The sequence below is a fragment of the Silurus aristotelis genome (genome assembly GCF_946808225.1).
Source record: "Silurus aristotelis genome assembly, chromosome: 22".
NCBI classification, from domain to species: Eukaryota; Metazoa; Chordata; class Actinopteri; order Siluriformes; family Siluridae; genus Silurus; species Silurus aristotelis.
In genome coordinates, this window is record NC_139595.1 from 9,352,011 (window position 1) to 9,364,174 (window position 12,164).

The 12,164-nt window shown below is 34.4% G+C and overlaps 2 protein-coding genes across 7 annotated transcripts in view; one reads left to right on the top strand and one right to left on the bottom strand.

Moving 5' to 3' along the window:
• gigyf2 (GRB10 interacting GYF protein 2) overlaps nucleotides 1–4,193 on the bottom strand; it is a 30,432-nt gene extending 26,239 nt beyond the window's left edge. For 2 of the 3 annotated variants that reach the window (XM_083525517.1, XM_083525516.1), the window contains exon 1: nucleotides 4,039–4,178. The gene's annotated coding sequence lies outside the window, so the exon portion shown is untranslated. Of the gene's footprint in view, nucleotides 1–4,038 lie in introns of all 3 variants that reach the window. The other variant, XM_083525515.1, reaches the window with a different exon arrangement.
• Nucleotides 4,146–10,225, top strand: LOC310717662 (G-protein coupled receptor 55). 4 transcript variants are annotated; one of them, XM_083526045.1, is made up of 3 exons: nucleotides 6,131–6,446; nucleotides 6,748–6,801; nucleotides 8,253–10,225. In XM_083526045.1, exon 3 carries the CDS (start codon nucleotides 8,260–8,262, stop codon nucleotides 9,193–9,195), a length of 936 nt encoding a protein of 311 aa, XP_083382171.1. In that variant the 5' UTR covers nucleotides 6,131–6,446; nucleotides 6,748–6,801; nucleotides 8,253–8,259; the 3' UTR covers nucleotides 9,196–10,225. The 4 variants fall into 4 exon arrangements, with proteins under 4 accessions (XP_083382170.1, XP_083382173.1, XP_083382171.1 ...); XM_083526044.1 differs by lacking the exons at nucleotides 6,131–6,446; nucleotides 6,748–6,801 and adding an exon at nucleotides 4,146–4,197; XM_083526047.1 differs by lacking the exon at nucleotides 6,748–6,801 and having other exon boundaries at nucleotides 6,130–6,446.
• Nucleotides 10,226–12,164: the final 1,939 nt, after the last annotated feature.

Here is a 12,164-nt window from a genome sequence, read left to right on the forward strand (position 1 = left end):
TTACCAGTTCATTCATTCAAACTCTTTGCCATGTTCCTCAAAACATTTTTAGCAATAACGTTTGTAGCATGGCAAGGCAAATTACTTTTGAAAGAGGCCAATGTGATCAGGATTGCAAGTGTCATGAATGTGTGTACCTGGTCCTCACAGGCAGGGTTAAGGTATTCAATATCAAATGAACTTCCATGTGAATACCTGGACCCAAGGTTTCCATGCGATACATTGCCCAGAGCATTAAACCCTTCACTGGCTTGTCTTGTTTCCAGAGCACCTGCCTTCACTTTCAGTTATGAACTTCGAGATCTGGTGGTGTATAGTCACAATGCAGTAACCTCTGAGTCTTTGTTCTTCTGAGCTGTTTAATGCAACAACTCCACAATGTTTTTGGGGTGTGTGATTATGTGTTGTGGTGTTGGTTACAAACAGGGTAAAATGGTACTGGAAGGAAGACTGCGTTTAATGAAGTCACCTGTGCGCATAACCAAAGAAAAGGAAAAACACCCGGCACTTGACTGGTGCCCAGCTACGCTCTATGATGACATTCCACACAAAAGCTATCTTTGGCATCAAGGACAAACCTAAACCTAACAATGAACTTCAATCCTCTCCCACCTGGAAAGTGCCACATGAGCCTTTTTCCTAAGCTGTCCATCTGCTGAGCTCTTCTCAATTCTCCTGCCCCAAGCTCTGCTATTGCTCTTTGTATACGGAATGGGTTGCAAACTGGCGGACTCGGGTCCGAACCTGGACTGCAAAGCCTTTTCACATAATTAAATAAATATATGCCAAACACTATTTTCTAATAAAATCTCATTTATATCAGGCACATAAAGGATAAAGTTAGTGTGATATGAGATTTACGTTTTTTTTTTTTTCTTCAACCATTGAGATATGCGTTCATTATTTATGATCTGCATTCTCAATTCAGCAGAAACAAAAGCTCACTTTAGCTTTTTTTTTGGTTTATCTTTATTTTATTTATTCATTTATAATGTGTCCAATAAAAATGTTGTCTACACTCCTTTCTTTACTCTGTGAAAAAAAAGCATCAATTCATGTTTTTAGGTATATAATTGTCCAGACCTCAGCTGGCAAAGAGGGTTCATTTACTGGACCTCAATCAATTTTAGTTCAAGACCCCTGGTATAGGAAATAAGTACAAACATTTCAGAGTTGTGCACATTCTCCTACTTGCACCTTATGTTCAGTTGTACTGTACTGTTGTATCTTTGATCCGTTCAATATCACAGGATCAATGGCTACTTGTACGAAATTCCATTTGCAAGTGGGTTCAATTATACTGTACAGTGTTGATTTACATAAATATATGCCCTTACTGTCTCACTTTGAAATTTACCATCATCCTACCTTATTTGACTCTTTCTTGCACCACATTACAATATGCTACTATGCTACTTCTGGATTCTGCATTTCACTTTATTTTTTTTACTTGTACTCTACACAATGACAGTAAACTTGAATGTTATCCGAGTCAAAAATAATTGATTCATATAATTAACAATAAAAATGTAGGTTGAATACATTCATTCAAATAAATTATTTAAATCAGTTATTTCACCTTTTGAGTAAATGTATGTTTTTCAAAGTAATGTATTTAACCTGAATTTTTATTATTCACAGACATGCCCAAGATAAAAAAAAATAAAAATCATACAGTTTAAAAAAAGCACATCTGAAAACAGCATTATTTTTTGATGACTTGTCATTCAACGTATAGCATATTCAGTATACTCACACTCATCTGCTCTATTGCATGTAATGGGGTATGGAACAATGTGCTTTCTCAGCTGCTGGACAGAAGAGTACTTCCACGTTGAATTACAAAGATTATATCACTGACTGCACAGATGACAATATCATTATGTTTTATACAGTTGCGATGAAGGTGTATATGACAGTCTGCAACAATGTTTATGTAGGTGGTATATGCCATAGTAACACCTTTTGAACAGGGGTCAGCATGGGCACTCTGACCTTCCGCAGTGACGAGATTGTCCATACATTCTGGTTGTCCTTCCTTAGACCAATTTTAGTACGATTTAAACATTGCATACCAGGAACACCTTACACTTTTTTAAATGCTAGAAACCAGTCACCCAGCCACCGTAAATTTTCCCTTGTCAAAGTTGCAGAATCCTTCACTTTCTATTCTCCAACACTTTGAGAACGGACTGTTCTTTGCAGTCTCATATAACCCACCCCTCAACAGGTAACAAAATAATCAATGCTATTCACTAGTTAACCGTCAGTGGTTTCAAGTTCTAGCTGATTGCTCAATAATGACAGAAATGTTTTCACATAAATCTTTTTTTTGTTACTGATAATATAAATTCCGTTATGGATCCTATAATGCAAATGAATTTATTGTATGTAATTAAAAAATACATTAAAATAAAACGATATTAAAAATATTCAAATGTATGGTCCAGGTAAAATGGCTATTGAGAATGCTTAATGTTTGCTGACGGTCTTAAATACTGAAACCTTGAGAGATCTGAAATCACCTAAGATCCCTGCTGAGCACAAAAGCGCTCCCGGTAACCAGATGGCCTATTGCCTTTCAAAATGTAATGTTTCATTAAATTAACATGACATGAGACGGTGTAAATCATCTAACATGATTAATCACATGATCATTCAAACTTTCAAGTACGTCGAAAGGTGGTATAAAATCAAGCACTTGCATTAGAGCGGATATAAATCGAATAAAATAGCTGAAACTAGCTTGATTTGAAGAAAGGCAAATGTCCACATATTCTCGGTCTGCCTTAACAATTGCTGATCGCCGTAAAAACTGTAATGTGTCTTCCTAAAGAAGTCAAAATTCTCTGTTCAGATTGCTTAAAAAACTGTCCACTTTAAAAAGTCTAAGGTAAACAAGTGTGCAGCAAGTTGAGCCCCTGAGGGAATTAAACACAGTCCTACCTACTGCATGTGGAAGTGCACTTCACCTCGACACGTTATCTAGTGTACTTCGTGTTTGGCCGTTTGGGATTCCACCTTAGCCAACAGACCATGTCAGCAAAGCGCATGGAGTTGACTTGGCCAGTTTAAAACCCACACACGGACATGACGTGTACTCAGGCCTACATTGCCCCTGCATAGTGCCGAGATCGCCTACATCCAGACGTGTAAAGCAGGCAGATGCCAATCGTAACGTTTAGCCGAATGACTAACCCGGCTAGCTAAGATCATCGATGTCTAACCTCTTCAATGAATGTCGATTTTTGTCCCCCTTGTTGTTCAGCTCAGAGCCATAAAATCAATGAACCGTCATGCAAAACGAACTTAATATATGTATAAATATAAAATATAAGTCTGGACTCTGACTCTATGGTATCAAATAACTAGCATTGCAGGCATGTGCTATACATAGCTAGATAACTAGCACTGCTAGTTCAAGACTAGCGTTAATAAGTCGGTTTCTAAATCACCAACATTCAAAATGGAATCGAAAAAAAGAGTTATAAAGTCCTAGCACATTTTCTGAACATTTTATAAGGAGTTTGTGGTCACAATGTGGTTTGCGCGTCATGGCTATAGTACATTAGCCTGAAGTTAATTCAGTGCTATAATGACTTGTGCCAGCTGTACACAAGCACTCAGCTAGCTAGCTAACACATGTCTGTCAGCATTAGCCACTCTTAACGTCACAGTACAGCGCATATTAAATAGTCGTGCTAAGCAAAACAGGCGTTAACGCAGTCAAAGTAGATTTTTTTTACCCTATAATCTTACAAGCGGCCTACATTGGGTTGGTTTTTTTTATGGCTAGAAACATTAGCTCTAAGTTTCCTGATTACAGCTACACCAGCGGCGTTTTACTGCTGCACAGTAGCCGACCACAATTGAGCCCGAGGTTTCAGGGCCATGAAGCAGCCATGCGGGGAAACATCTCAGCTATACGATTTCAGGTCTACATTTTGGGGGAAAGGCCATACACCTCTGGAATTAACCTAATACTCAGTTACGCTTTATTTTACAGCAAACATGTGTACATCAGCCTCGCTGTCTTACCTCTGCTTTTAACTGACAGCGATGAGTTTGGGTGCGAGTTGTCGCTCTTTGCGTATCCACAAGATGGCTGAGAACGTGTCACATGACCATTCGTTTCCTGAAAAATGCCCGGATGTGGAAAGCACCGGCCACTGCATTTCACAGCACCTGTCCACACAAGTGAGCATTCGCGGGGGATTATCTTCAGGGTTGGGTCTTACCTAAAGATGTAATATAAAAACTATAATATCTATATATAATATATATGGCTGTTAATCGATTACAATATTTAATCGCGATTATCACATGATTGTCACGAATTAACTTTTTATCGGTTCTAAATGTACCTTAAATTAATACTTTTCGAGTTTTTAATACTCTAATCAACATGGGAATGAAAAAATATGGATTCTTTATGCAAATGTAGTTTTTTATTAGTGAAATCAAACTCAACATAACATAATATTTTTGTAAATGATTTAAAGTAATCAAGGTGTCTTGAATTACTTAAATCGTCAGGACACCAAATTGAACTTTTGCTATGTTTTCACACGGACGGATTTAATTGCCGGATGCGAACATCATGGCGCATTTTTGTGCTTGTTTTGAGACTTGGTGCATCAGCAAAACTAATGTTTACAGATTTGAAAAAAAATTTAGTGGAGCTTTTTGTTAAATATTTGAGTAAATAAAGCACGTCATGAATAAATGTGTGTTGCACTGAAGGTTATAATTTTGGATCTTTTATATTTATTAATTGCACGTTTATAAAATTTGTGCCGCTAAATATAATTTGCCTTAGTGTTTATATATATATATATATGTGTGTGTGTATATATATGTATGTATATATAATGTATGTATGAATATATAATGTATAAAATGTATGTACACTAAATATAAAAATTATTAAATAAAAATATACAACTATTAACAGATTTATAGAGGATCAAAATTGTAGAATATCTTTCCCTGGTCAGGCTGGAGTTCATCCTTTGAACACTGGGCACAAAATTATACACTCTCAGTAGGATGCCATTCCTCCTGAGTACAGGATTTACCCTGGAATACTGGAACTGTTAAAGAGCAAAACTATGGAGCTTAAAAGCTCACAAAAGTAAATAAAAACAATGTACATATTAACTCACTTAAGAAATTTATTTGAATGTAGTATAGAAGTATAAAATAAGTAGTATTTATCAAATGTAAATTCTTGTTACTATTTCTTTGAACTTAATAGGGATAAAAATAGTCTTTAAATAATTTTTTATAAAATTAAATATTATTGGTTACAGTATTACATATATCCAAATCTCAGAAACTGATGTGAAAAACCTAGATTTCCCAGAGTAATATCACACACACACACACACACACACACACACACACACACACACACACACACACACACACACACACACACACACAAACACAAACACACACACACACACAAATTAAAGGGAAATCACATAAAGTAGATATGAGTCAAATCAGAAGATGGAAATGAGGTAAGTGCATTATGGCACATTCTCATCAATTAGACAAACTATGGTAAAGAAGCCTTTAGGCCACCAGGCTTTATATTTAAAGTTATGTTTAACACTGATCAAATAGGCTTTTTTTTATAATTTGTATTATTTTAATATCTATATCAAATTTACAGTACATCGTGTTCATTAAATGTTTTTACCAGCTCAGTCTGCTATAACAGACAACAGTAAATATTTTCCATTGAGAAAGTAAACAGGAAGGGAATATATTTCCTCTTTCTCTGTGTCCTCTTGCTGCCCAGTGGTCAGTTGCAGCTTCTCTTTCCAAATAACAACCTGTCTATAAATAAAGATTATATGCTAATAGATGGTATTTGTGGCCAGTGTTGGAAAGTAGGCAAGACATTTGATAGAGGTGTTAGAGATATTCTCTTACAGTACTGTACAGATGCATGCAAAATGTTTTGAATGTAAAGAAGTAAAGAAGATGGTTTGAATGTAAAGGAAAAAAAAATGTTAATGTGTTATGTTTTACAAATAACTATTAGTGGAGAAATGGTCTAAACCTAACCAGATTAGGTGTTTGTCACAGTGAAGGAAAAAAAAAAATCATGCTGTTGATATGAATCCCAAATTCAAATAATAAACACTAGTACATCAAGCACCATGTGAAATACATGCACAGACAAATGCTTTTCTGATTGGGCAAAGATTGTGTGGTTATTAGTAAAACTGGAAACTCTGCTTTTAATATATACGCAAGTGTTTACAATTATTAAAGTGCTTTTTCAGGTTGGTTGGGTGCAACATTCGCAACACAATTAGTCACAGCGGTTGCACAACTGTTCCATTTTTACTTGCTATTTACACAAATACGCAAAAGACTGATCCTATGTAGCAGCAAAAATCAACTTATCTCAACATTTACATGTCAACATGGTAAGTATTACAACAAAATGGCAGTAGTTTGTTTCTAAACCTTACAGTTTTTCCACTGATAAATGTCAATCGCAATAGAAATCCAGCAATCTAGTGTTAATGGTTTATTTTTAAATGGCTATATCAGATTCTTCAATCTGATTTGGTCACTAAATCTAAATGTATGCATGTACACCTGATTCAGAATAACAGTTTGCTTTAATAAACATGTTCTAGTAGTTTATGTAGGCAAGGGCACCACTTGTCATACCAAGGATGTGGTTAGTGTAAAAGAAGAAGTTTTTTTTCTCTAACACCACAGTCAGCCTGCTTTCAGGAAAGTGTCTGACACTCACAACAGAGCACATTCACAGTGGTAAGACTTACTTTTAACATTTTTAGAATATGTTTCACCAGCTGAAGTTAAAATTTGATCCATCTGACAGGTAAAAGCGAATAAAATCATTTTGCGTGCGTTTAGGATTATTTGAATGATTTATTTGTTCCTGTTTTTATACTGAAAGTAATGTCACAAAAACATGGACAGATGTCTGATTTATATTTCCACCACTAACTTGTCAGTTGGCTGAAATTGAAAGTAATTTGAGCAATGTTTACGTTGTAAAGATTTTGAACATTTGCACCTGACAGTAGAAACATACTTCATTAATACCTACAATGTCTCATAATGCAAGCAAATGTAAATACATTTTAATATTTATATTATATATAACATATAAACAGAGTAGAATGCCTCAAGCACCTTGAGGAAAATGTGTTTGCAGCGTAGTAATACGCAAAAGCAATTGTCTGACTCAGGTGGCATAAGCATAGATGCCTATCAACAGGCATCAAGTGAGCATAAGGCAGGTAAGAGACATTACATTAACATTATTTAATGACATTTCCATAATTCTGTTTAGTTCCTCTCTTTATAAATGCATAAACATTCAGTGGAAAAAAGGCCATAATGTGCGAAAGCATATTGCAATTTGAGAACATAATGTTTTTACAGTTAAGCACTTGTTTTAGCTAGTAGTAAGATGTGTGATGCAAGAGGAAGACTGAGGAAGAGGAAGACTGAGGTTATATTGCATGAAGAGGAAGACTGAGGTTATATTGCATGACTCTAAGTAAGCCATAAGAAAAGCTTATACTTATATTTTATCTTATTTGACTAACATATTTAAGATATAGTTAATGTTACCTGAGCGCAATCTGTATATATTCTAGCAGAACGTTTTAGGTTGTGTGTTTAAATATTATAAAGACTGTGTCAGTTAAATCAGTGTAATTCAGTGACAACATAGAATGTAGCAAATGTTAGGTAATCAATTTCCTGCTATTTTGAGTGATTTTCACATGATATTTGAACAAACTTAACTAAAAGCAATTTTTGGGCATTACAAATTTAATAATGAATGAATAATCCAAATAAATCATTACAAAATGTTTTTTGAAAATAGTAAACAGCAGACAGAATACAATGTGATGAAGCTGATTGAAAGGGAATTAAGGCTCTATTATGTATGGTATGATTTGGGAATTAATAAAATTATTTAATTATATTTAGTCAGTAATATTAAAAAAACTAAAAAAATATTTTTTGAGAGAAACCAAAATCTAAATTATTTAAACGAATGTGATTAATTATAAACAAACAATTCAAAATTTATATTAGGTTTGGAAATTACTAAGCTGCGAAATCAGCTACAAAAATACAAAAGCAAAGCTCAGGTCATCATTATTGCTTGTATTACTTTATACCTAATATGTGTATGAGAGATAAACATCAGCAACAACAACGCAAATGTTGTTTCTCCCTAGAATCACCATGATCAACGAGAGCAACTGCAGTTTTGAGGACGTGGATGCGCTCATGCGGCCATTGGAGTTAGTTATCTATGTGCCCATCTTCTTGCTTGGCATCATCTTAAATGTCAGTGCACTTTGGGTCTTCTGCTTTGTCTTTAAAAAATGGACTGAATCCACTATTTACATGATTAACTTGGCTATAATGGATGTGCTCTTGCTACTTCAACTGCCCTTCAAGATGCATGCCACAAACAACAAATGGTTAGCAAACAAGAAACATCTCTGCTCTTTCCTTGAAAGCCTGTACTTTATGGCTATGTATGGGAGCATCTACATCATCATGTGCATATCTGTGGATCGGTACCTTGGCATATGTCACCCCTTTTACGCCAAGAGCCTACGTTCCAAGAAAAGTGCCCGAATTGTATGTTTGGTAATTTGGGTGTTAGTGATAGTAGTGACTACTCCAGTTTATACATTCCATGAGGATATACAGGAAACTTTTCACTGCTTCCATGGCTTTTCAAATAAGGGATGGAACTTATGGCTTATTGTTTGTTTGGAGGTGTTTGGCTTCTTGCTGCCTGCTTTTGTGCTCATATGTTGCTCAGTGAAAAGTATCCATACCTTGCGTAATCCAAAGTTCACATTCACTCCAGGAAGACAAGCTGGTGTCCGGATAATTCACAGCAGCTTGTGTGCCTTCTTGGTGCCCTTCACACCATGCCATATTGCGATCTTTTTCCAATACCTGGTGCGCAGCTCTACCATCACTGAGTGTGACGCCCAGCAAAGGATCTCCCTGTTTTTACAGTTGTCTATGAGCCTGGCCAACATAACATGCTTTCTGGATGCTATATTCTATTACTTTGTAGCCAAAGAAGTACGGGCGGGTAAGGACACAATCAGAATGTCCCTCACTAGGATTAAAAGTATGAGTACCTCAGATGCATAAGGAAGAAATTTACCATTTATTCAAAATACATTTACTCATTCTTAACTTCTCTGTTTTATTTACTGTATGCCTCAGATTTGTAAGATAGAAAAGAGTTTCTGTTCTGAGTCACTTTAGTAGGCTGTCAAAGGTCGTTCTCACGCGAAGGGAGCGTGCCGAGCTACACAGAGATTTCAGAAATGAAATTTTGCCACGTTTAGGAGGTTTATCTAGACCAAGTACTTATAGAACCATTATGTTAAACAAATTTAACCTTTTACATATTGTGTGTCATAGGGACCTGAGGTCTGTTTATGTAAAGTATAATATGTATTTAGCAATAAATATTTAATTGGAGGAAAGGCTGATAGTGAAAGAGGACAGCACCTCCAGCCTTCTACAGTTGGGTAAAGAAGTGGGCACAGGCAGCATGCCTGCCGGTTTCATTCTGCCTCAGACATGCTTCTCTTTGTTGCTTCTATTCGCATGTTTTCTGTACATAGTATCCTATTGAAAAAACATTATTTAAAGGTAATTATTGTTATTTTTTAAATGATTTCTAATAATTTTTTTTTAACTGTGATTGCATTGTATCTTTTTTAATCATGATCATTTTGTGGGGTGTAAAATGTCTTTAATACAGTATTAAGTAAAGTCAATACCTAAGTTATTTTTGGTTTTCTAAAGAACCTGCTATAACTTTTTTACTACCTTTACAATATTTTTTTATTACTTTTGTTTGCTGGATAATAATATCTACATTATGACAACAAATTGTAAGGGTTTTTTAGCTCTCAGCAAAGGTGGCAACATGTTTTTTTTTAAAAACCCACTGATCAAACCTTTAGGGAAGTAAAACCTTAAAAGTATATTGGCATTTAGGGGTTTTTTTGGCATTTGTTGTGATGGTGTGACACTGCATAAAAATATATTAATGTATTATTCTTCTAATTTTCCAAACAGAGATTTAATATAAAGTCTATTCCACACAGAATTACTGTTTGTCTGTAAAAAGTTTGATTTGAACAGAATAAAGACCATATGAAAAATATGTAAATATGCCTGGTAAAAGAGAATCTGCCTGTTTTTGAGCTATTTAATTATAAAAAAAAAAAAAGTTGTATTGGAATCTGTTTGCAATGCATGGTGTGATGTATTTTATACAAAATAAAATCACTCACTGTTAGTTCACAGACCTTGTGAAGATACTGAGCAATTAAGAAAGAAAGCAACTGTTTTGCCGTAACTTAAAATGACAATTTAAACAGAGAAACCAATGTAATTCAATCTACAAATACGTGATCATCATTTCATAATAATTAGTGCGAATGCACTTCATTTGCACTTCATTGAAACTGGATAAAGAAATATAGATTAAAAAAATATATCTGACACAATTAAACATTTTTAAACCATTAATATTTTTCACACATAATAGTCACATAGTAGCAAATATAAATTAGTTAGTTTTCTTTTTTTAAGCTGTCTTTAATCATTTAACAGATTTTTATTAATATTTTATTCTGATACTGTATACAATAGACACAAAGCATTTTTTTTAAAAAGAAGAAACAATAAACACGATGACCAAAGTCACTGAAGTTCATGTATAATAGGATTATTTAAAGAAACAATTAACACTAAGCCATATATTTAAAAAATATTCTATTAAATGATAATGTTTTCTAAATTTTGTTGTACAGCTGTTAAATTGGTGTGACCCCTTAAAAAACTTGAAGCCATTAAAAGCCATCTCTGGACCGACAAATCTTCTCTAAACCCTTACATTTTGCTTTACAGACGTTTACATATGTAATGAATTTCAATATGACAGCATGGGAAAATCAGCTTTATGCAACCATTCCAGTTCTGTTGCATGCCATGACACATCATGGAAACTGATGGCCAAATGTTTTGTTACAAACTCAAACAGCAAAACGTGACTTGGCTAGAGAAATAAAATGGCAGAAATAAAGCTCCATATACCTGCTTTTATACACACTTGAGCTACGACTGATCTAATAACTGAATTTGAATGTGTGTTTCACTGTTAGTCTCAGTGGCTTATTACAGGTTTGTAATTTCATTGTTTCTTCATTGCTACTAATAGCAAATATTCCACTATTAGTTACCCTAATGGCTGACAAGCTTGTCTTTTTTAAGCTTTTAAGAAACCAGAAATTATATCCTGGAAAAACAGTTCTGTAATATATAGTATCCTTATAAATAAATGGTATCTTCATAAATAAAAATACATATTTTATTTTATGCTTTAGTTTAACATATAGAGTTGGGGTTTAAGAAACTACTATAAATAAAAATGTATGGTCCAATATTCTATTTGTTATTTTCGGACACCTGTGCTCGATAAAGGATTAAATAGATTAAAGAAGGATTTTACACAAACAAAGAAAAAAATGGCACCATTGATTTTTAGATGACCAAATCATTTAAAAAAGTGAAAGTAAGGAATATCTCTTACAAAACTAATAGACAATGTTTCTTTTTAATTCTGAATTTATTTCTTTATTGCTGCCCTCATTAATTACATCATAAATTAAGATTAGTGATCCGTTTACTTTTCCATAAACAGCCATGGAAGCTAAAGCAACAATACTACCTTCACTATCCTCCACTATGCTTAACGTGAATACATCCCTTTTTTTCTCCACAGTTTAGTCTTTCCATTAATTTGCTAGAGGTTGATCTCTGTACTTCTTTGTGAATTAGCTTCCTGATTCTTATTTCTGATGAGTAATTTATTTTGTGGTATGGCCTCTCAAAGCCTTTATTTGATGTCACTGACTGTTTATGTTTTGGGTTTTTTTTTTCTTTACAGCTCTCGCAGCTGTATTCCTTCATAGCTCAGGGGTCTTCTCTTTGATCCCGAGTTTGTTGCTGTTCTATGTAGACTGTTACTTATTTCTCTGTTGTCCTTTGTCAATGCTTTCTTTTGGGCTCTCTGTTTTCTTTATGCTAGTAGTAGCTTA